Source organism: Drosophila eugracilis, unplaced genomic scaffold (assembly GCF_018153835.1).
Source record: "Drosophila eugracilis isolate 14026-0451.02 unplaced genomic scaffold, ASM1815383v1 contig_90, whole genome shotgun sequence".
Taxonomy (NCBI): Eukaryota; Metazoa; Arthropoda; class Insecta; order Diptera; family Drosophilidae; genus Drosophila; species Drosophila eugracilis.
In genome coordinates, this window is record NW_024573812.1 from 5456103 (window position 1) to 5482112 (window position 26010).

General features: G+C 44.1%; 1 protein-coding gene across 1 annotated transcript; it reads left to right on the forward strand.

Moving 5' to 3' along the window:
• The first annotated feature begins 1990 nt into the window (after nucleotides 1-1990).
• LOC108113114 (tyrosine-protein kinase RYK) lies at nucleotides 1991-26010 on the forward strand. The gene is made up of 11 exons (XM_017223611.2): nucleotides 1991-2427; nucleotides 8863-9728; nucleotides 14165-14292; nucleotides 14363-14600; nucleotides 14692-14860; nucleotides 14922-15079; nucleotides 15150-15295; nucleotides 23534-23970; nucleotides 24068-24208; nucleotides 24308-24604; nucleotides 24698-26010. Exons 2-11 carry the CDS (start codon nucleotides 9623-9625, stop codon nucleotides 24807-24809), a joined length of 1932 nt encoding a protein of 643 aa, XP_017079100.1. The 5' UTR covers nucleotides 1991-2427; nucleotides 8863-9622; the 3' UTR covers nucleotides 24810-26010.

Sequence of the window (26010 nt, forward strand, 5' to 3'; positions counted from 1 at the left end):
TGGAACGCGGGGTTGACTGCTGACTGGCGCCTGGTTAGCCATGAAAATTTCAATTATTTTCAAAGGCCTTGTTATGATTTGTAATTGGTTTTCTTACGTTTCGTTACGTATCGCCGTCGTCTCCCTGCGACTGTCCCTTCTTTAATTAAAAGTCCGAGCGTATCGCAGCGTACAAGTTGGAGAGCCTAAAAGTTAGCACTTTTTCCGTTGTTTGCCTTCGCTTTGCCTTTGGTAATGAGGCATTCTCCGATTCTTCTAATGGCGAACTAATCAACCTTTTTTAATTGAATTCCTTGGGAAGAAGCTGTCGTTTTCAGGCCGGGGACAAATCAACGAAAGTTATTTCATTAAAAAATTTTAATTGACATTCGTTCTTCCAGCAAATTAAGCTTTGTGTCGTAAAAATATTTGCCCATCTCAGCTAGAAGTTTTTCGGCCAGGCCATCTGTCAGTTGGACAGGACCTGTCCCAGGACCTATTACCTCCTCTCCCCGTTCCTTTCCCCTTGCTGTCTCATTTTCACTTGCCCAATGAATCAAGCTGACAGAGCTCATATATATTTCTATTTCAGTTTTCTTGTTTTTTTTTTTTGACTCGAACTCGGACTTTTTGTGCAGAGTTCGCTTTTCCCTCTTTATAGATATTTTGATGTAATTACTGCGACAAGTTGCCCAATTTGCTTAGTTCGGAGTTCGTTTTATTTAATTAGTTTGAAGATTGTTTGTCCCGGCTCTTTTGCTCCTTCTTGTTCTTGATTCTTTTTTTTTTTTGGCCCAAGCTACTTTGGCTGGCAACAGGAAATTGCTCCGTTTCCTCGGCTGTTGAGTGACAAATTGAATTTGCTGTGACAAAATGGGGCTACTTGTAAAGGGCGCCCGTACATCAGATCCTGTCACAAGCCCAGAGGATGTATCACCCACCCACACACACACTCGCATACACTCGCACACACTCTTGAGCAATTAGATTTTTAGTGGCAGATCCTTTTTGGTCACTAGACTACACTGCATTGTACGGCTTCCGAAAAAAAAACCCATTTGGGGAGGCAACTTAGTTTATCTACTCGTTCTGGCCAACATTCCACAAATGCATCTGCAAGTGCTCTTAGGGATATTTAGGACTTTGTACTAAATTCGCTGTACAAGTGCTGGTTTTTATTGTGATGTACTGGGAACTAGTTCCTTTGCAATAAAGCTTAAAAGAAATAAATTGAATTTATTGAAAAAGTTTGGAAATCACTTAGAAATGTATCTGAAAGTAAGCGTTAAAATGTTTGCATTCGGAATCTCGGGAATAAACTTAACCTTCATCTATTGCATACTTTTAGGCACTTATTCATATGCCACTTTTGATGTCCTTCAAGAAGAAATCGAATTTAAGAAACTCAATTTTTGTTTAAAACTGAAAGGTATATTAATTGAAAAGAGTATTCAGTTTTCAACAATATTTAAACTACATTTTCTGTTAACTAAATACGAACTTTAATAAATATGAATTTTAAATATGCAATTTTGCTGTATAAATTATACTCCTTTCCCCTATAAATCCTTTAAAATTATTCAAAATACGCACACAAAGCGGAACTAGATCCGCTCTACTTCCGCTATCGGAGAACCAAAAACTCAACACGACATCAAGTGCAATCATAAACAAGCGCAGTTCAGGGCAACAACAGCAACATTTATCGCTAGCCATTTGCAAAAAAAATGCGCAACAGTTGCATGTGGCAGCCAGTGGCAACAACAGCAGCAACAACAACAACACAAAACAAACAATTGTCCTTTCTCCGGCCCTAAAATCCGCATCACCCCCTGCGGCCACCCAATTTACTGCCGGCATTTTGGCAGCAATACCCAACGAAGCCCGAAAAATTGCGCATGTGCCCACAGAAAGGCCGAGTTCTTCACGGTGGCAAGTTCGTGAAAAAGAGTAACTAAAGACTCCGAAGGAAGTCTTGCCACCGATTCAGTCGCTCGCCACTTTTCGAAACACACGGTTGTCGAGAACTTCCACCGGCGGGAAATTGTGGAAAAGTGCTGATTGCGTGCGTGAGTGTGTGCGTGAGGGAAAAGCGAAATTCTCCGTCCAAGCAAGAAACAACAACAACAAACACAAACGAAGTTCCGTAGTTCCTGCGTTGCCCACAAGCCGCAAAACCGAATCATTAATAAAGAAAAGCCCTGCCGTCGACAATATTGTTTCGCGGTCCCTGCATGTTGACACGGCTTAAATGGGGCATTAAGTGCTCGGTGGCCAGTTCTCGGTGTTCAGTGCTCATACATGCAATTTCTGCTAATCACAAGTGCAAAAATCCCCTCTGTGTGCCCAACTGGCTGGCAAAAACGAAAGGATTAAGCTCCTGGATCCACATCAGTGGTATGTCCCTTCCGAGTCGACAGGCGTAAAGCTGATTGCCCGGTGATATAAGTAAGCATTTAATGTGTTTTGTGTTCTTTCTGCTGACCGATTTCAACACCCGCTTGAACCCGTCACACAGAATCGCACCCATTTCAAACTCTCGACCGGAACTAAATAAATAATTGTGCTGGATGTTTCCCACTACTACACCCCCATTTTTATATGGTTTTTTTGTGCCTTTTTTTATGGTGTCACATTGCGTGACTGAGTGAACTTGCCATGATGGACTGACACTAATTGCAATGTGTGAGAATGATGGCCCTTTCCTTTTCCGGTGCCTAGAAGTAGGCAATAAAAAAGTAATGCAAACTTTGAGGACCAAATGAGTGGGCAAAGAACAAGAAATAAGAAGAAACTAGAATGGAATGCAGGCTAAGTCTTATTACTATGTTTAGATGAGCTAGCATTAAAGAGTCTTTATTAGAGTGTCTTCAGTAAGAGTCGTACAAGTAGGTAATCACACAAAATGGAAACTGAAATGGGCCAGAAAATAGGACGAATAGGAGTCTTCAGTTCAATGAACCGACTATAAGATACCTGTCAATGTTTATTCGCGTAAAATAAAACTTTCTGAACACGAACAAATTATACTATCTTGTGCTTAAAGCTGATTATATCCATATAGAACAATAAGAAACTATTTTTATTAGAAATAAAACAGAAAAGTATTGCAGGATTTGCCAATTTTGCGTAGTTTGAAAAAGTTTTCTGCATTAAAAATTTGAGTAAAACATAAAACTTCAAAACGAGTTTATAGTTTAGGTGGGTTCTCTGTGGCAATATACAAGTTTTTAATAACTTCCTTAATTAAAGTTCATAATAGAAATTAAAATTGTAATATAACTCCCCTATGGCTTTATGTCTTTAAAGTAGGTTTATTTCATAGGAAAATCAAAAACTTACATTACTCATGCATGACTCTAATATAAACTTAATGGGGTCAGCAATATATCTGAAAAACCCAAATATTCCCTGGCCATCAAGCAGTACACCCGTCTTAATGGAGGAGAATAAAACTGAAAAATGCAAATCTCTCGTTGCGCTTGGGCAACTCTAAATGGGCTGGCCCGACACTTAGCACCACCACCCATTACCCGAACCACCCAGAGAACCTTCAAGCCAGTACCCCAACCACCGAGCCACCACTCAGTGCACGCCAACGCCTCGACACGACAGTCTACGTTGATTGAATGCCTAAGTGCCCAGCCAACAGCAACAAAGGAGGAGGCACAAAGTGAAACTAAAAGTTTGGCCTTAAGTGTGCGCCTCCACAGTTTCCCTTTTAGCCCGGTTTTTATATGCCTTAGCCTCTGATTAGGGGTCTTTGGGCAAAATATGCATAGATTAGGCACGCTTTTAGCGCTCGATTGCTAGGACACACTCGGCTTGATGTTTCAATTAGGGGTATAAAAAAAGAACTCTAAAAAGAAGGCCAGCCAAGGAGCCGGTCCTGGTCCTGCAGTGACCCAGATAGCCGGCTCAGATGTCGTTCCCAGTCAGATTTTCTACCCAACACCCTAAAAAGAGAGAGAAAATATCATTTTAATAACCGAAATGACAGCCATAAATCAATGATTATTGCCCATTGTCTGGCGAGTAGGGGGATTGTCGTTGTCGGTTGCCCTCGTCATTTGGAGGGGCTTTAAAACGAGGGACTTGACTGTCGTCGCTGAGATACTTTTACTGAGATAAAAATCCCCCGCAGCCTCAGTGTTGTCGCTTAGCTCGGCTTCTGTCACTTGCCACCATAAATTTACGCCACATAATATTGAAAATTCCCATCAGACAACCGCACGGTGTTGAGTTAAACTCGTAAAACGTAATTGAGGTTGTATTTCATGTTAAATGGCTGGATAGCTGCCTGGCTGCCTGACTGCCTGACTGGCTGGGTGGCCAGTGGTTGTAGTCCTCGGTTTCTCTCTGGATCAGGGAACTGGATATGTGAGATGGTCATTATAGGGTTATTTACTAGGCTCTTGGTTGCATGCAGACGAGCATCCATAAAAAGCTTTCATTCTGTTTTCCCAGCTGTGGCAATGAGGGTAATCCCACGTGTGGTTAGATCTTCAGGTCTTTAGTTTATAAAGAAAATCTCTCTCCTAAGCTGAAATCATAATAAAATCCCTTATTATTTGTATGTTTTTATTATTTTCTCACAGTTTGTGATTAGATTTTTATACAATTCCATTTTCAATCGAGAAATAGATTAAATTCCATGGTTTAACCATTGAAATTCGAGCACAATTAAATCTGATTTGCATTTGTTGATTTAAATTCCTGCATATTTGCTTAAATAGTTTGACAAGCCATTGAACATGACAGAACAAAAATAATTGCAATGCCATTCGAGTTCACTTTCATTGAAATTTAACACTTGTCAGATAAATAAACAGAATTTATTAACTATAGAGTGTCGAGAAAAATGTAAATTTTTGTTGAATAAAAAATATGTAAAAAAGGAGAAATGAAAGAAATTTGTAACCAACTAGGCCTTCTATAATTTTAGTTTAAAAGTGTATTAGAAACTCAACCCTTTTGTTAACAATATCTGAATTTTATTTTTGAAAAGTCAATAGCAACGACATGAAAATATGACCACAAAAAAATCTAATTTGCATTTAACTTTTGTTAAATTAGTTACATAGTTTACCCATTTGCCATGAAATTAAAAATGAGCAAAGAGCAAAAACTATATTCAGCCCATTGAAATTCACACTTTTTCTAATAAAGCAAAATAATTAACTTTTAGAAATTGATTAAATTTTGATTCCCTAATATCTAAGGCTAAACAAAAAACTGCTGTCAAATATGAGAGAGTGTCCTTCCACCCCAATGGTAATTATGACTGCCAAAGATCGATAATTTTCCTAGTTTATGGACGCAATAATTACGAAAGTAATTTCGAAACTGTTGGTAATTAGAAAGGCCCCACATTAAGTGGAAACTGTCATCATGCAAAATCGCACAAATTGTGAATTTAATTGCGCAGGCCAGGCCAGAGCCAGGCCGTAGCCAGACTCTAATGCCCAAAAACGACCCAATTTTACCGCCAAACATGAATGTCTTTCATTAGGGATCCTGGTATTTTGGATAAATATATATATTTACTACACATGTTCAGCTGAAAATCGTTAGCCCAGTGGACCGTAGCGACAAAATGAAACAAAATGGAACAAATCGAGCCGACCTTTTCACCCCCTCTACTGCTGCTGCCTTGTCCACCACCCCCCTCGTGGTGTAATGTAAATTAATTGCCTGCACAAATTAGCCAGTCCGGCGAACATTTTGGACATTAGGCTCGGGACTTTTTGGGCAGGACATGTACAATTCCCCAATTGTTGCCAAAACATTCGCCAAAAACAATTCGACATTAAATATATATATATGTATATATCTGTATATATAGAACAATGGCCAGGTAATGCCAGGTAAACATGGCAAACTGTCGCTCGTTACTTTTAATCAGTTATCAAAATTTATGGGCAACAATTTGTCCGGTCAGCGCGAAAAATTCGCATTGTGTTTGCGTAGTCCATTTCCCATTTGGAGTCCATTTTCAAATATTTACGCCAATTTAATGAGCTCAGGCCTCGGTCGGACTCGGCACAGCGGTTGTTTATTTGCCCGCCAAATTAAACTGAACGACGGCCCATGCACTCAGACAATAAAGTTGGTTAAATAACAAGAAAATGTTTATCGATGGGCATTTTTTTCGGTTAAACAGAATAAGTGTTAATATAGATAGATATAGAAAGATGTATACGTTTTTAAGTATAACAAGAAAATACATTTTAAGCCATACAAAAAAGCTGGCAAAATGGAGGCATAGATGGCGCTAATGTCTTAAATTTAAAATAAGTTCTGGTATCACCAGAAATGTTTCTTCTTCTGTTTCTCAGAGAAAGTTAATATTTGCAGTTCCCTTTTCTAACATCTAAAAACAATAGTTAATAAAATCTTTTCTTCTACTGTACCTAGTCACTTAAAGTTAATGAGTATTGCCACAGGGAATGGCAGTGAATGCAATTCGATATTTTTGTTTTTAGGGAGAACGGAAAAACTATTCTCATTTGATGGCCAGCAAAAGCCGAGGGCCAAACTAAATTTGAGTTTCAGTTTCAATGTGCTGGCCAGCCCACTCGCCTTATTCGAATGCGAAATTTGTTTTTGTTTTTGTTAGCCAAAATAGATTTCATTGGAGTTTTAATAGCCAAGGAGATGGATATCCTACCGCATTCGGTTGTTTATCATCAGTTAGATAGACGACGAACCAGAACGGGGGAATTGCCAGTTTGGTTGCTACTCGGGAAAAGTCCCGCCGGCTGTTTTCCCAGCCCAAGCAACAACAAATGGGATTGCGATTGGTGGTAGCTGTGAGCTCTGTGAGCTGTAAGCTGGGGGAGAAATGGGAAAATGGGTGGGCTGAAGCCATGACAGGGCATTTAGGGTCGGGGAATAGCCGAGGAACTGGAAACGCTAAGCAAACACAGCTCAGGACGATGGAGAAGGAGCAATCGGTGGAAATAAAATATTAACTCAGCCCGCCCTCCCCGACTCCAGCTCACGATTCAATTAGAAGCGAAAGCCATTTTATAATTGAAACGAGCCTTGGAGGAGCCTGAGGCCCCATTTTTCCCCCAACCTCAAGCCAACGTGAAAGCCTTTTCAATCTAGGCCGAGTTCTGGGCGGAGACGGCGGAAAATAATACACATCGATAAATATTAGCTGGAGAAAAATGATGCAGGCACCGCGGCAAAGATTATTATTCATTACGGATCCGACTTCTCCCACGGATTTTCTCCCCAGAGTAATTGAAAAGTTTTGCCCAGCTCCACCACCCACCCTCCAAGCCAAAACTCATCCATTCATGACTCATCTTGGGGGATCTTTCTTCCAGTTCCTGAAACAACGGCAAATGCTCAATTTGTCACTTGGAGCTTCGGGGGAGGAGTAGGAGGAGCAGGGGCAAGAGGCGTGGCAGACTGACAGATGATGCGTGTGACTAAGCAGAAAATGCTCGGTAGAAACTTATTTTCCCCCTGTTATTTCCCCCATTCCCTTGATTATGATTGAGTTGATGTAGTTAATATGTTATCGACTAAGATGATGATTGCTGTAAAGGATGGCTGTAACTCCCGTTTACCTTACATTTTCCGTCACCCTCCAGGAAGTGCACACCAAGCCTCCATGTCTGCTGCTCCATTTAAATCAGTTACAGTGACTTCCCCCTCAGAAAACAGAGCACACACAGCCAAAGACACACATTCCCCTTCGTTTATTTGTCTTTTGAATTATTAATGCATCCGCTGAATGACTTCGAAAGCACAAGGATTCGTGTTTTCCTTCAGCAGAGTCTGCCACTGCCTCTGACTCTGCTCCTCTTACTGCCTTTTCATGATGATGATAAAGGTGATGATGATGGGTCTGAGCCGGAAGGTGCCTGGATCTGCTGATGATCTGGCTCTTAATCAAGTGACTCACTCGCTTTCCATCCCGCGGCGCTCTTTTCGGCGCAGATAAGTTTAATTAAAAAGACCGCAACATTCTTTGGCTTAGCCCAGGAATTGCCTTCGTCCGCTGGCGAAACTATCTGCTGCTGGTGAAACTTTAAAATTCCAAAAATGTACCAACGCAAAAAGAGAAATCGGAAAACGGAGGCAACAAACTTTTCTGATTTCGATTTTTATTGCGGCCAGAAAATGGAGAAAAGCGAGAGGAGTATTGGCCAAAAAGCAAGAGCCAAGTGGAGAATCAGTTTACCATGGAGATAGAAGAGGTTTTGGTTGCTTCTTGGCAACAATTTCATTTTGGGAGCACTCGACTGGCCCCATTCCTTTGCCATGCCCACGATCCCCACCCACTTGCACTTTGACCCACCTGCCTCGCTCCAATGCAGTTGGCATTCCATTCGGGTTACATGCACACGCAACCACCAAGGATAGAGGGGAAAGAGGAAGGAGCAGCTGAATAAACACGTAGACCAAACAACAATGAGCAAGGAGGGTAAACCACCTGAACCACTTGAACCACAAACATTTCGAAAGCCAAAGTTGTTCCCTTTTTCCAGTTCATAATTTATGCCAAACAAACACATAAATATTACCTCAAATTTATTAAAGCACCAGCCACTCCCAACTGCCAACTCCCAACCACCAACTCATGTGCGATGGAAGTAAATCACTTCAGAAAGCGGGGATGGATCTCTTCTTACCCCTAAGCTGTTAATCTCTTCGCAACTTTCTAATTACTTTTGCAGGGGAGAAACTTTTTATTTTGATTCTACAAATTGTTTGCTCCACTGAACCACACATCACCACATATTCAGACTCCCCTTCCTAATCCTGAAGGGTAGACCATCCCCACAAACGCATCTTCTTTGTCAACTTATTTTTTCCCTGCTGCAGTCTGATTTGCACTAAACTAAATCACTTTCTATTCAACAGGAACCGAACTTTAACGAGGAAGGAACAGCAATAGGTTAGAGGAGGAATATGGAGTAACCAGGAGCAGAAAAGTGGACAAAGTGACAGGCGATAGCCACAGAACAACACAGGAAAAAGAGGAAAGCTGGTCCAGTTGACAGGAGCTCAGCCAATAAAAGCCAACCGAACTCAGTCCGGGCCACATTCGGACACATTGATGCAAAAAGGCAGAGGAGGAGGCCAACAGCAACCGCAGCAAAACAAAGCTGGAAAACTCGAAAAGTTGGTCTGAAACGGTCCGTAGGAGGAGCAAAAAGAGAAAAGCGAGGAGCAGCCAGCGGAAGCCGAGGCTGAAAAGTTCCCAAATTTGGTAGACAGACCTCCTTCTCCTTCTCATTCTGGCCTGGCCGTATCATTCCCATACCCACTTCCAACCGGAACAGTTAGCAGCAGTTGGAATTTGATTTTAACGCTTATTCGAGAACTTGGGATCTGTTCCGAATCCTCTGTCTGTGGCACCAGCAACTCTGACAACCGTCACCCAAAGAAGGAGCAACTGGCACCCGATTTAAAATCAGCACCAGGAAAACTTCACCTCGGAAAACTCCCCTTTTGAGCTACGCATCAATGGAAACACATTGAGATTTGCTGTCAAAGGGGAGCAACCGGAAGAGGCAGAAGGACCAAGTGGAGCTGTGGAAATGCCCGCCACTTGCGGCGACACATGCTCTGACAATTTATTGACTCCTCGCGGCACCCACTAAACAAATCCTGCCCCACCATGGGACTCCTCCCTCCGCCCCTCGTGCTCCTCCTTGTATGCCTAACGTCCGTCAGTGGCTATCTGAACATTTTCATCAGCCACCACGAGGTGATGAAACTGATGGGTAAGTCCAGTCCCAGTTTCAGTTCCGGCACTTAATCCATTAATGAAACTTCGATTGGGGCACTGACACTCCCACTCCACGAACTGAGCTCCCCTGACCCAGGATCTATGATTAATAGTCGGAGGCCAGAGTGCGACAGGACATATTCATTGATCCCTGAACACGAAAACACAAACAAAGCCCGAACTTGGGGACCATGTCGCAGTCATTAATAGTTCCCGAAATTATAGTTGACCATTAAAGGGCGTTGGTGGGGGAGTAATGAGGGGAGGTGGAATACTACAGGAATACTTAGTAAAGCGAAACCAAAACAAATCGCACACAAATGGATTTCCTCCGGGCCTAAACCACCCGCCTTCACCTTGCTGACAGCTGCAAGTAGCTTCACCTCCCCATTTTCCATTTTCCTCGAACATTTCCCTCACTTCCTCCCTCTGCTTTCCGTGTTCTTCCCTGTCCGCTGTTCCTTGTTTGTTTTCTTGTTTTTCCGTTTGTTGCTCCACGCGAATTCTTGTTATTGATGGCGCCGGCTCCAGATCGAGCCAAGGCCAAGTTCCCCAGCCCAACCCAACCCACTCCTCCTGGTAGGAGTTACACGGATTTCATAGACGTGCCAAGGCGGAATGGCCTCGTGCTTGTCGTTTGGCTCGCGATTTTCCTGCTCCTCAGGTTGATTAATGGACCTCAGAAATAGGAATAAAATGGGAAATGGGAGTGGAAACTCCGATGTGGAGGCACGGAAAACTGGCCTAGTTCGCGGTCGCTACTCCATCACTCGCTGCTTAGCTGGTCACAGCATTTTCCGGCACTTAGCTGTAATTGGAGCATAAACGCTTCCATCTCATTATGCAGGTTCCACTCCTCTCCACTCTGCTTCCTAGTTGCCAAATCAGGGCACTTCAATTAGTTGATGGCGCACAAATAATCCGCAGTCAGAGAGATGGATGCCAGATTGATGGATGAATGAGCTGCAGTGCATCCAATTATTCCTGTCCATCTCCTATCTGGGACTTCTCTCTCCTTGAAGGCATTCAAATGCATTCTGGATCAATAGGGCAAGTGGGGTCTTTCCTGCCGATTGCACTTTATAAACAACCCATCATCGACACTTTTCCCGCTTTCCCAGCTGCTTGACCCTCCTGCCAATCGGATTTCATTAGCGACATTTCAAAAGATGTTTCCACTTTGTTTGTTGCTCCTCGCGATTTCCTTTGCTTCTCTAGAAGAGATTCCTTTTGAGCTGCTTTCCCTTCCCCTTCTCAGATTTCCTCACTCCACTTCTAAAAGCTCGTTATGTTTTTAACGACCAGTTAACACCCCTGGAAAGCATCCCCTTCCCCCATTTTCTATGGCTGCCACCCCCTGAGTTGTTTCGATTTGAAAATTAACAAGCAGCATGAAATCAAACAACTGACCCTCCTCCTCTTTTTATTTTCCACTCCCCCGATGGGAAATTCCTGTGCATGATTTTCCCTTAGACTTCCACCTCATTTCCCTTTCATCCTCCGCTGCCTTTCGGTCTCCATGGGAGTTCCTTCATGTGGAAGGCTCGTCACGGATGCCTGAACTAGTTCCATTTCCATCCCAGCCAACTTTTCCTCTTTCGCTGCATTTCCCCATATGGATATGAGGATTTACTTGCAACAATTTGTTGTGCACTTTTCGGCTTCTTTGGCGACTTTTCTCTTGAGGAGTAAACAAAATTCATGGCTTTTCTTCATTTCGTCTCAATTGTCACTTCCAAATCCTTGAACTTTGCCATTTCTTAGCCACCAAAACACTCCCCTCACTGTAACTCTTCGATGAAGTGTCGACAGCATTAAAATTAAATATTTTCTGCGCTTTTGTGGAAGATTTTCCGCCTCTGAGTTCAATTTGGATGTGTTGTCCCAGCAACGAACCATTTTCCTCGTTGCCACCGACACCGACCGTCACTCCCTTTTCCCTCTTTTCCCACTTTTCCCACTCCCCTTCCGTTGAAGACTTTCCTGTTCAAGGGTGCGTAAAAATGCAATTTCAACAAGTTTCGCTTTGATGTGCACACTTTTTCTTTGCCACCCGATCCCTGGTCTCTGCCCTTCGGACCAGTTTCCATCTTCCATCCGCCCCACCCCCAGGGTGGACCACAACCTTCGGCGGGTGAGCTGGGATATTTCCCTGCAAATGAAAAGTTAATGCAAAAGAAAATTATTTTTAATGAATAGAAAACAGTCGAAAAATCCCCACATTAATATACTCCGCCTCTGGGATTAGGGGTGTTCCTTCTCCAAGGGTGGTTTGGCATCTGGAATCCATCTTTATTGCTCTGAAATCAGAAGAAGGCAGAAGTTGAGGACAGGAAATCACAAACTGTGCCAATTGAACGAGCAATCCTCATCTCTGATTCATAGGACAATTAGCAGGAACTCCCCGAGTCAGGGACGAGGTGATTCTGCACTCCCCCGAGATCGAAAGAGGAGGATTGGGGGGAGGCGGTGCACTCTCTCAACTAATGACACTAATTATCCTCTTAATCTCTTATTCAAATAGTGTCTCCTCTTCGTTGGCACTGCGAGAGCAGAAAACTAACACGGCACCGGCACCGAGGTTACCCCACTTCACCTCCATCTCTGGAGGAGCATGTAGCCCATTTCTCCCCCTACGAGATTATGAGTTGCGGTTGCCACGTCACGTGTGTGCGGTGGAGTCATTCAGACAATCGCAATTGCAGGAATTATAATTATGGCCAGGGAGGGGAGGCAAGTTGAGGTGGTATTACAGGGACGGGGAAAAGAAGGGTCTGACGAGGGCGAACTCCTGAAGAGAGCTGAGAAGAAAAGCGCGAAAGTTTCGCAGGCAAAGTTGGCGGGACCGTGATATGAAAGACGAGCAAAGTTTGACACCAGAAGGTGAGGGGACTTAAGGGGTTCTCCACGAGATTTCCTTTCCAGGAGCAGGATGAACTTGTGCAAGAGGGTGAGAAATGCCAATTGATGCTGCTTAAAGTGCAGTTCAAGATTGCGCTCCCCAGTGAAGCCAATCGAGGTGACAGACATTACAAGGGTTAAGGGAATCGAGGGATAGAACACTTCCGACATGCCAGAAATCAGAACTGAATTAATTGAGGCAGTCACTTATTCAAATACCTTTCACAGTTTCCACCCACATAGTGGCCAGAAAGGACTCAAAGGCGGAGGATGACAGAGGAACATTGTCCTTTTTCCGTGTTTGTGCATATTTGATGGGAAGCACTTTGGGGTTATGTTTGTGTTTTCCCTCCAACTCAAAGAAATTTAGTAAAGCAGCAGGTAGTTGGGGGTATAGGAGGAAGGGGAGGGTGCTGCACTTGGCCCACTCTAAAGCCCAGGCTAAAAACGCGACGGGGGCCAAAGCAATTTGGGACTCGAAAACAAACCCAAAATGGAAACGGATAAGTAGAAAACGCATAGAAAAGTGAGCTGACAGAGAGAAGCAGTTTGAAGATGTAGATGAAGCCGAGACCTGGATGAAAGCTAACGAAAAATGCTTTTCCTTGTTCTGTAATTGGATTTAAAATTGTTTTAAGCAGCTAGCGAGCGCTTTGTTCTATCCTAAATGCATGGGTCTTCCTCCTGCGCCAATCATCCCCTCGTTCAGTCCGCCGGAAGCGGAATTGCTACATTCAACATCCGGCGGAGTCTATGGAAGAACAAGCAGCAGCAGCAGCAGCTTCAGCTCGAACTTGAAGCGGGTAAACACCGAGCATTCCCACTCCTTTCACTCTGGTGAATAGCGAACTTAGCCTGATCCCGGGGAGTAAGTAATGCACCCCACCGGAGAAGGGGGCGATGGGATAGAAATAGAAGAGCAACAATAAAAGCGGATGAAGAAATTTAATTTCACGTCGTTTTAACTCAAGCAGCTCGTCTTTCATGGCCAGCGGGTGGGGAATTTGAATGGAGAGGAGGGAGAGTTGAAAAGATCAGGATAGTCGAGGACTTTTGAACCCGCCAATACGATTCTATCCTATGGTGAAGCAGTCGCAGTTGACACCTTTTAATACCTCCAGCCGAATCCCTTCCCCTAGGACGCCTGTCGCTCCTCATTTCAGGTTGCTCCTTGTCCTGAACCAGGACTCGAGACACTCCCTGCATCGTCGCCTGCTGGTGACGGATTCGATTTCGATTATTATTGTGTCTTGGGTTTTGTTTACCCACCAGCATTGTCACCTCGAGCTGTCCCCTTTTCCCCATCCTTTCCTTTTCCATTGAGAAAATCAATTTCCGCTTAATGGCGGAGAGAAACGCTCGAGGGGAGTGTAAACAGCAAATGCACAAAGTTTGCTCAGCAGGAGGAACCATCGGCTCTAATGGAGTGGGTATAGCTGAGCAAATTGCGGGGAAACTTTCGCTTTACGTCTGCAATGCATCCGCAACCACTCTCACCTCGTATCCTGTTGGTTCTTTTATCCCCTGCAGGACTCGAGGCGGACCTTTTCTATGTGCACGAGGGAGCCATCAACACATATGCGATGCACTTCACCGTTCCAGTGCCCGCGGATGTCCATGAGCTGGAGTTCTCCTGGCAGAGTCTCATTGCCTATCCAGTGAGTAAACTTGATTCTACCATCCAGAAACTTCGATGATTAACCATTACACCGCCCTCACTTTTTACAGCTGCCGTATGCTATAAGTATCGAGTACAACAACGACCAGGAGGCATTGGGCACACCCACGCTGAGTATTCCGCACAAGGGTCTGGTTCCACAGGAGATCGAGTCCTTCCTGGTTTACCTGCCCTGCACGGGAAATGCGAGCCTGCAGATGCCCGTCAATGTCAACATGGTGGTGCGTGGCCCTCCTCGATTCAACGACACCCGCCTCCACTTCAAGCGGAATAAGATCTGCGCCAAAGGTGGGTACTCCATCAGCTTTCCATCATTCACACTCACACCAAGACCAATACCCACTTATTATCCATCACTCATCGGAATTCCGTTTCGTAGGCATCTCACCTGAGCCCAATCAATCGCCAGCCCCCGCCCACGCTCCCTCGCAAGGACCCGCCCTCCTGAGTGCAGCCGCCTGTGCTCTTGGTTTGGTTTTGGCCGTAGGTCTAGTGGCCAGCATGATGTATGTGAGGGCGCGCAAACAGCTTCGCCAGGACTCGCTACAGTGAGTTAACAGCCGCCATCCTTTTGCACATAAAACCATTAACACTCCTCCCCGTATTTAGCACCAGTTTCACCACCGCAGCTTATGGCAGCCACCAGAACGTGTTCATCCGTCTGGATCCCCTGGGAAGACCGCCGAGTGCCACGGGATCCTATGCCACCATAGCCAGCCTCAACAAATACCCAGCGGACAGCAAGAAGTCATGCAGCATATTCGACCGTAAGTTCATTACCCCACCCGACCGACTTTGATGAGGCCTAACCCTGACAATCCCTCGACCAATCCACAGGTTTCAGGAGCTCACCCACACCCACGCCTTACGCCACTGCGTTGCTGCCCATGAACCTTGAACAGACCGCAGAGACGATTTACTCGAAGCCAGAGTCGATCTGTCCCTCGAGGATTTCCTACTACGCCTCCTCGCAACTGACCCAGGTGAGTGCTGTGATTCCACTATCTAACCCACTATCAACTATCCCAGGGGCTTGATTGGATTCGAAATGGGAACTCGGACTCGGACTGGGGTCCACTGCGAAATCAAAGCCTTTGATATATTACGACACGTGGCAGGCGCAAATGGCAAATGGAAATGGGAATACGCTTGAAGCAGACTCTACTTTCCCCGTTGCCAGGGCTACCCTCTAATTTGTGCCGAGCACCACTCGATTGCTCCCCAGGCGGAGGACCCCCTTCTACCCAGTCCCTGCACCAGCCACCTTTCCTCGGCGATAAAAATTAAATTCTAATTTATATTTACGAGCTGATAAAGCTCCCGTAGTGCGTTAAACTCGAAACAAGAGCCATTCATAAATATGCGGCTTTTGCCTTTGCCACCCGCTCTCCTTCCCAAGGATGTCTGCATGTCTGGGTCTGATTTCGGAGGGGGGAACTTTCGAGTGGCGCTCACGTACTCCATGTGGCGGGTGGAGAGTGGAAAGTGGGCGAAGGTGAAGGCGACACACAAACCCAGTGCCTCGAGAGTCGAATGATGTGAGACTTTCGAGGAGGGTGGTGGGATGTCCGCTTAGATAAGCGGAAGGTGCTCCATCGAGGCAGACGCAGACAGTCTGCCCCTGTTTATCTTTGTTTTTGTTTCCAATTCACTGAATTTTGCACAATGCATACCCCTTGGGCGAGAATTAGTAAACTTAATCCAAACTAACCACAGAATGAACCAAGACCATTAAGATTCTCCTCGAAACATTGGGATTATTTTCCATCAACTTGAGGCCTGCTGTCTCATGTCCCCTCTTTAAAGGCACTTCCTCCCTCTAGGGAGAACATTAGCATTTCCTTCGAACCAAGTTAACTTCTTGGTGTTGTGGAAATCTCTGCCAAATTGGAATAAATTATTTAGCAGCCTCTTTCAATTGTTGTCCTTGTAAACATTCCTGAGTCCCGACTCTGGCATTTTTCTAGTCCTACTCCACTCTCCTAGCATCATGATGTCTGGCCCATTTTCGTCACCAAGTTCTAACGCAATTTCCATCGACGAATAATTAAATATTCAATTTCCATGGAGAACATCCCATGGGGGATTTTTATGTGCTCAGCTTAAAGCATATTCTTCGGCCTGATCCTGCTCCTTGTTTGCCCAACGATTCCTGTTTGTTTAGACTTCAATTCAGTCCTCATTATTGGAACAGCCTCCGATTGCTGGGGGACGGGTGGCCAAGTGCTGCTCCTCCACTCACTTACATGGCTATCGGGCCACACACAATGCCAAGAGTCAAATCCATTTGGATTCGCCTCTATCTAGTGGAAGGATACACGCATCGAAGCAGACGGCAGGGAATTAAATGAATTCTCCCCCTCCCTCTCAGTGTGTCTCTGTCCGCCTTTCTTGCATGATATCCACATATATATCCCCCATTGCCACCAAAATTGGAGTGGAGACTCTGTTGGGTGTGGAGTGGTGATGTGGTTGGAGTTTGAGAGTGCTTGCCATAATTATTGTTGTTCCGTTCCCCATCCAAAGGATCCTTCGGACCCCTCTTACCCTGCTACCCTCCTGGCTTTCCTCTTGGAGATGTGTGTGAGCGTTAAGCGAAGTATAGCACATTTCGGGGGGCACAAACAAGAGGCGAACGCACTCATTTAGTCAAACAATTATATCCAATTGCACACAGATACTCCACACACCAACACCAGCACATCCGAAGTCTGGCCCTGTTCATTTGTGTGGAAATATCTCATTTGTGTGTGTAGCCACCCCCTCACCCTGCTGACCCTTTTGATTCTATTAAATCAGTCTATAAACGTCGGCCAAATTGCTTTAATGTGCAGCGAAAGTTTAGCAAAAAGCAGTTACAGTGAAGGCCATAACAATGGGGATGGTTAGGGGGAGCTGGGCTTAGGGGAAGTAGTGGGACATAACAATAAAAACAGCAGCGAACAGAAACCAGACTACAGCTGTTGAAACATGGCTTTGTGCTTTTTTAGAAACACTTGCAAAATATTATTGCAGCACCAACAACAAAAGGCAAATTCCGAAGGGGGTTGGTGGGTTGAAGCAGGGGCAACAGGGCGGATGTGCCATGTGCTAGGATCTCCAGCAGCCATGCAAACAGAATCTAAACAGAGGTATTAGTAAATTGGATCAGCTGCGAAAAGAGAGAAACGGAATCAGAGCAAACAGTGGAATCAGAGCGAAAGGCAAGAGAAGCCACCAAAGGCTGTAATAGGTTAAGGAGGAGCCCGGAACTTCGTGCCACGCATTTGAATGGCATCATTAGGGAGAAAGTTGTCGAAGTACATGGGCGTACTCGCAGAACAGACGAAATTACGAAGCGAGGAGTGAAGGAAAGTTGGAAATTAATTTCCATGGAACTGCGAGCATGTCCTCCTGTTTTATGGAGATTACCAGATCGACAAATGGCAGACTAACCTGAGCAACAGCAGAAACAGGTGCTAATTAAAAATGTTGTTGTCGGGCCATTAAAGAAATTTGTAAATCAACCTGCTTAGCAGGGGAGCAAGTCAAGCTCCACAGGGGGAAAGTCCACGGAAAGGGGAGCTAGCTATCTAAGGGACTTGGGATTTCTACTCCCCAGTTAAACTTGGCGACACGTACGCCATTAATGGATTTACCACTGTTGTTGCTTTTGATTAAAAGACATTACTTACATTTGTGACAAGACTTGAGGGGAGAGACTTGGGGGTATTACAAAAAAAAAAGACAGTTAATGGGTGACGCTGTATGTGACCAGCCAGGTGACGAATCCAAGGGGTTAACCCCGCCGAACAAAAGCCGTTGTCGCCAAAGGTTGACAAATTACCCAAACGTTGGTCGATATTTTTTTTCAAGTTGCTCAACCGCCCAACCGTCCGCTGGGGGAATCCCCTCTTTTCTTTTTTCCTGGTCAGAGGCAAACTGCGGCGGATGCTTTTGTCTGGCATTACACTATATTGATTGCTTCCTGTCAGCCGCAGGAGAGACAAACGGAAGTGGCGGATGTTTCTTTTGTTCCGATTTTCCCTTTGTGGTCCAAGGACCATCTCCCCCCTTTTGTTCGAGGCGCCGGTTACAGCACTGCACTTTACTTTTTGCTTTGACGCAACATGGAAATCGTTTGAAGCGAATTAGAGTACAAGATTTCTCCATTAAAATGTATGTGTCGCCCAGCTTTAATTGACAGTTTTCCATTGGCCCATTGGCTTAAGGGCCCCAACTTGGGGAGCAACGAACTGGTCAAAACTGCTGGCCAGGCAGGTTGGCATTGTAAAATGAATTTAATTTGCAAAGTCAACAAACCGAGAAAATCAATGGAAATCTGTAGGGAACATATGTAAATTGTTTAACCGCATTATTAAATGCTGAATCGAAATGAGGTTGGTGAGGAGCTGGAGAAAAGAGGCAGCCAGACAGGTGAGTGCCTTGAGGGCGTGGCCCGGACACGCAATGGCTAATTGAAAGGCAATTATGCGTGATTAAGTGCGTGTAAGCGGCGACTTTGGTTAACTATGCGCCACCTTTAATTAGAAGCCAGTTGAAAACGAAGAAACCCCCCCGAACACACACAGACATCTTCCCTCTTCAATTATGCATTAGGATCGCAAAGAACCTTTTTGGTTTGCCCCGAAAACGCTTATTAAACGCGCGGGCCTACTAACGAGGTCGCCTCATCAAAATGCCATGCATCAAAGGAAGTCGCAGTGATGGGGCGGCTTAAAAGGGGGAGAGGCGGTACTGGGCTGGGCTGGCCATGGCCAAATCGATCAGGCATAAATCAAACGAAATTCAAATTAGTTGGCCCCGGCAAATTAGAAGGCACATACACACAGTTTGTCCTGCCAGCCTCGGCCATGGAAATGCCAAAATAATGAGAGTTCAGAGTTAGTTGGCTACCAAAAAAGAAAGAAAAAACACCGAACGAGGGAAAAGTCAGACAGAGAGGCTTTCCACTTTGATTAAAGGCTTTTCCACAGACGAATATTTTTGGGGGGGAAATGGCAAAAGACCTGTTGTCAGGTAAATTGAAATATAATTGAGCCAACGGCGAGAGCAGGTAGCTCTGTCAGTTCAATCTGGCCATTCCACTTTTCATCTGGTTTCGCTCCACTGACACATGGCTTATTAGGACAAGGCGACAGGTCGTATGCGCGATACGTTCAAAATGTCGTCATTGTCTCTGACTATAGGAAAATTCAGTTGTGCTGGCTGGTGTTCGGTCAAAGGGAGGCGGGAAGGGCTGCATATTTGCAACAGCATCAGCAATTTGCATAGTTTCATTTTGTGTCAACAATTTTGTGCAACAGTGGGTTAACTATGCTAGATAGGGGTAATTATAAAGGTTAAGGATTATGAAATTTATAGATAAAATTGACGAAAAAGTATTTAAAAGTTGAATAAGTACTAAAAATTATCAAGAAAAGATAAAGATTTGATTTCCTAACCCCTAACATACGTGATTATTATTAATAATTTTCATTTTTAAACTAATAAAATAACCTAAAATATTCCAACTTAATAACAATTTGAATTCACTTTTAATTAATTAACTTTAATTTCTAACAGACTTTAGTTTTCCATTTCCTTTGTTTATATACTAAAAAGTGAAGTTTTCCACAGAATTTAGTTAGAGGTTGCCCAACTCGAAACTTGCAGCGGTGAGACTTCATTAAAATATTTACACCCAACCACCCCTGCTCCACTGTGCGGTGATGGAAAATTGTGTGAAAATTTTGTGATGCTTTTCTCTCTCTCTCTCTCTCTCTCTTTCTCTCTTGTTGTTGGGGAAAAAAGTTTGACTGTGCAGTTTTCGGGTTTGCCGGCAAGTGACGTGCTGACGTTCGTCGTTCTGGCAAAATTGTCATCAAGCGTTTTTAATTACAAGCCCGTGCGAGATTGGGGGGCGCTACAGCATTGGGGGCGGGGCAGGACGTTGGTTGCGGTTGTTGTTCCTGCGGGTAGCCGTAGAGCTGCAAGTGACATAAGCAAATCAGACGCCTGTCAAGTCGTATGTGTTACGTTTTGTATACTGGTGTTTGTGCTTACGTCATTTGCAGGACAACCCCTAGTATACCCCCTCCCCCCATCCCCTTCGCACAACCCTGTTGTCATTAGAAATGTCACAACAACCAAACAGCAACAGCAGCAGCAGCAGCTGCAGGTTTGCCCTCAAACAACGATCCATCCCGTATCCTTGACGCCCAGCTGGAAACTCAGTTTCAAAATTCAAACCATCTCTCTCATCTAACATCCCCACCCATAATTCCTATCCACCCACTGTATCATGATCGAACATTTCGGAGCGGGGTCACCATCAATTGGCAGCTATTTTCGGTCTTCTTGGCCATTTCGAATTTCAAATGAAAAGCCAAGCAATAATGTCTCCTCCTCGTTTGACATCAGCATTTAATATCGAAAGCTGAAATTGAACATTTCCATTTGCAATTCGAACTGATGAGAGAGGGGGGGGATGGGTGGAAAACTCTTATAAAATCGCTTTCCCCCAGCTTGACCCCTCGCGCTTCACATCCCTGTTTATTGGAAATAAACATTGGCCCAATCTCGTTTTAATTTTTCAGACATTTTCCGCATTTATTGGCCACATTAGCACAGAGGGAGAAATTTCAAGTATTTCCTCAACGAGACAATCAACTAAGATTGAAGGCAATAAAGCCAAGAGGCCAGAAGTCCATTGAAGTGCTCAATTATTTCATTTGAAACTGAGTTGAGTCATTTAACTATTTATTACGCCACTCGAAGTGTTTTTTTGTTGAGCATTTTGAAAGATTTTCTGTTTGATAAGATGAAGATTACTCATTTTTCAAAGAAAGCTCAAGAGATTAATTGGAATTACTTAGCAGAACAAAGGTGAATTCGAATGGAAAATATTTTATTGTTTTCTAATTTCAGTTGTTTAAGAAATTTTTGTTCTTTTTACAAAAAGTTATATAAACTAAGTTGCTAGATTGGACTTAAAAAAAGGAGATTTCTTTATAATTACTTTTAGATATATATTTTATGGATATCTCTTTCTTATTTATCAAATTATTACTCACTTAAGCACTAATGGACCTCAACTATTTCTCTCTGTGCTGTAATTAATAACTCCTCCGTTTCCGCTGTTTAATGTTAAACCGATTAAATGAATTCTAATTACACTTGAACGGGTCTCATTAACGCAACCAGGCACATTCAAGGCAGCCAACAAAGGATGCTGGATGTAACCAGAATGCTGAATGTAACCAAAATGCTGGATGTAACCAGGAACCAAAGTGTAACCAGGAGCCATGGAACACCCTCCCAGGTTCAAGGTCTGGCACAGACAATCGTTGTTGTCTCCGACTGAGGGAGAAGGGCAACTTTTGCATATGAATCCCGTAGGATTTATGGCTCAGCCAGGATACGCCCCAGCAATCCAATCCTCCAGCCAGGAGCACAGGAACTTCTGCTCCAGCTCCTGCTCCTCCCCTTCTTGAGGGGCAAACAGCGGACAGCTTTGATGATGGAGTGCGATATTGTTGCGTTTTAATTGAATTTTCTTTGTGGGCCAAAAGCAGCACCGGCAAACGGCAACCGGCAGCACGACAAATACAATAAAGGACAAACAGCAGGAATCGCAGGCGAGCAAAAGGAGAGATGGGGAGAGCGGGAGTTGCCCCTTCAGGAAAGTGGCAATGAAGGCAATAATGAAATGAAATTCACTAACAAAAGGCAGCAGCCAACAACTATTGTTTTTATTGCCTTTTGTCGCTGTGTGGATGTTGCCATCGCCATCGCCGTTGCGAATGTGAATGCGCTGCAATTGTGTCGTTTTGGCTTCCTCCCGGCGGTCGTGTCCTTTTGTCCTGCTTTCACAGGAGCTGTTGTCAGACCACACCAAATAATATAATTCCCGCATATTGCCAGCGGTGGCTTTTAATAAAAACGCCATCCACCTGCTGCTCCAGCTCTCTAGCTACTCCTCTTGCTCCTCGGTGATGGAGATTTAGTGTCCAGGGAAAAGCCCATTGGATCCACTTGAACTCGACCGCGGTTATGCAGATTTCTGAGGGAATTGTGCAGATTTTTCTTGTGTTTATTAGACCGAGTTTCTTCTCAATTTTTTGGGCAAAACTGTTTCATGTTTCATGAGTATAAATGTGCTGCGTAGGCAGGAATTTAAGCGGGCATAGTTAAGTTCATGGGGGGAGGGAGAGTAATAAGAGGAGGTTGGCCTCCCAAAAACCAACTTCTGGTTATCTGGCAGCAGACTTTGTTTGCCCAAGACGAGTTCGCAATTTCCTACAGCTGAGCTCTCCTATGGAAAATTCCACCCCCCCTCTCTCCCTGTTGGCTGTGCAAACACATAATGCTCGGCGAATTAAAGCTTTTTTGCCAGCCAATAAATTATTCATGCTGTAAGACAACTGTAAGGGGGGCGAGGGAAATTATACATATATATATATAGAGAGAGAGAGAGATATATATCCGAAGAAGATGAGTGGGAGTGCCTTGGAGCGGAAACGGAACTCAATTCATTAAAATGAATGAACGGAGGAGCGCAGCCGAGTGCATGACTAACGGTAAACGGATGCAAGCTGAAAGATGCAAATCCGGCAGCTGAAATTGCTGTTTCTCTTGCCAAAGTCGTTGCCAGTTTTGGCCTTTTTTATTTTTGTTGGCTGGTTGTAGCGCCGTGGTCCTTAGTTGGCCCAAATTAGATGGGGGTACGGAAATATGGAAATTTATACAGTTTCCTCGACTCAAGTGTCCTGCCAGTGAGCAGTTTACTTGAGCGGAAAGTCCTTTCCGAACCCAATGAAGGGTGGTAATCTTGATTGCAATATTGCCTCAAAATCACCTCAAATCGATTTTCCACACTGAATTTGTAATTAATTGATTAACACAAATTTTGGAAATTTAAAACGAAATAGAAGGGAAGCTTCTGTTGCAACACAAAATTTGATATTAAAATTGTTTGCTTTTGACAAGAGCAGCCATAATTAAAGGTTGAACCAGTTTAAAATTTAATTTCAAACTATCAAAACAACAGCGAATATTAAATTAGAGATTGTACACAAATATAGTATAACTATAAGTTTCTAATTTTTCAAATAGCCAAGCCTTTAATTGATTTAAATATTAATTTTTAAGCTTACCCTGGCCAAAGCTTGATATGAATAAATTTTGCAATCAAAACTTCTCATTTTGAGTCTCAAATTAAAATATCTTTTAACTTACAGGCCTGCAGTCTCTCCACGCCGAAGAGCATTCGTAGCAATGGCAATGGTCATTGCACTAGCGGAAGCGGAAGTTTAAGTCTTTTTGGGGGAATCCCCACGGGAAGCACAATAACCATGGCCAGTCATGGCGAGAAGGGAAACCAGCGTCTGCGACGTATTCCCAGTGTCCAGCCGGGTGCCCTTAGCTATGAGGAGCTGGTCAAGGAAGGCACTTTTGGCAGGATATATGCCGGGAAGTTGGGTGAATCCTGTGAGGCACTCGTTAAGACAGTCATCGATGGGGCCTCGCTCACCCAAGTGGCATGTCTGCTGCAAGATGCCTCGCTACTGATTGGGGTCAGTCATCAGCATATATTGGCACCGCTGTTGGCTAACACAGAGCTGCCGGGTCCACCGGAGATCGCCTATCCCTATCCGTCCAAGGGCAATCTCAAGATGTGAGTAGCTAATCAGAAATTCTAATAGAAATTTTGTTTTCAAACCAGTCTCTGGACTGAAAGATACCCTCTATAACTATATCTTTTCCCTTATCAGATACTTGCAAAAATCGCGGGAGTCCAGCACGGCTTTGAGTACCCGGCAGCTGGTTGAGTTTGGGCTGCACATCACCAAGGGACTAGCCTATCTGCACTCTCTGGGAATTGTTCACAAGGACATTGCTACTCGCAATTGCTAGTGAGTATTAAAGAGATCTCAACCTTGCTTTTCTGTTTTTACTTCTAAAGTTAAGTCTTATTACGCCTTTCTAACCATTTAATAAACATTAACTTCCAGCCTTGACGAAGAGTCCTATGTGAAGATCTGCGATAGTGCCCTGTCCCGCGATCTCTTCCCCGACGACTACGACTGTCTGGGTGACAATGAGAATCGCCCACTGAAGTGGCTATCGCTGGAATCTCTTCAGAAACGGGTGTACGCCACCCAGGGTGATGTATGGGCGTTGGGTGTGACCTATTGGGAGCTGGTCACACTGGCACAGATGCCACACGAGGAGGTGGATATATTCGAGCTTACCAATTACTTGGCTGCCGGTTTCCGGTTGGAGCAGCCCGTCAACTGCCCAGATGAATTGTAAGTAGCAAAGGATGGTAAAGAAAAATAAATCGAAAAGTTAAAAATATATATGTTTTTTTACCCCCCCTCTCTACATTAACCAACCCTTAGCTTTACCGTTATGAACTGCTGTTGGCACTGCGAGGCCAAACAACGGCCCACGCCCTCGCAACTGCTCTCGTATCTGCAGGACTTCCATGCGGATCTCGGTATGTACATCTAAGCGAGAAGGGAGAACGACTGACGGCCGGGTACCAGGCGGTAACCAAGTGAAGTCAAGCGGAGCGAAGCGAAGCCCAATATAAATTAATAGAAACTTTTGCATTTTAAATGTGAGATTAAATGTGAATTTACCTGTTAGAGTTTGGCGCAAAACCAATTTCAATGAAAGCCAGCTAACTTCAGATACGTAAGCAAACACACAAATACACACACAAGTACACTGGGGTGGGCCTCAATATGTGTTTGATTTTATTTTTAATAAGCAGTTAAGGCTTAAGTAGACTGTGTAAGGGTTAACAGACAAAGGTCACACTGCCTATGAGCAATAAACATCGAATATTCTAAGGCCACACTGCGTATGAGTGATACTAAGCACTTTCACTAAAACATCAACTTATTAAGAAGTTAAAAGCTAATCTAAGCTCGCAATACTATGGTATTAAGATACAGTTTTAAAAGAACTCACTTGACTTTGGCCACACTGCGTATGAGTGATACTCAAGACCAAATTCACTGCCCTTGAAAGTTTCAGCACTTGAAAAGTCAAAAACCAAGCGAGGTCCACCCAACAACAATAGAACAGCTATCAATTTCCAAAAACCAAAACCGATGACACAAAGTCTGGCACGAAAAGGGTCCCCAGGCGGCGCACATGGGTTAAACGTTAGATAAAACTGACATTTAAGTAGTTAGCAATTGAATAACAAACACTCACAAGCATCTAAAGACACACAAACACACACAGAACAAACCTTACATGATAAATGAATGTGAATTATTGATGTGCATATTTTATTGAATGTGTGTAGTGTAAGCAAAAAGGAAGAAAAGGAGAAGGATTGAAAGGGAGTAGGAGTAGGAGGAGAAGGAGAAGGTGCGACAACAGGATGCGGAATCTTTTGTTCACGGAATGTTGTCCTCGAGATTGTTACGAAAGCGATATATTTATTTACCTTGATTATTATTATTATTACTATTGCGTATTGACATAAGGGAGGAAGTTCAAAACAGAATCTGAATCAGGTGAAAAGCAAAGAAAATGAGCAAATGTTAAACCGATGGCAAAGAACAAAACATTATTCACACCCACAGCCACAAATTACACAAATGACACAATTGCATGCATAGAGCTATCCTTAACCCCTTAACGCCTAATATAGCCTTTAACACTTAACCCTTTAACTTGCTCCCTCGCCCGCTTG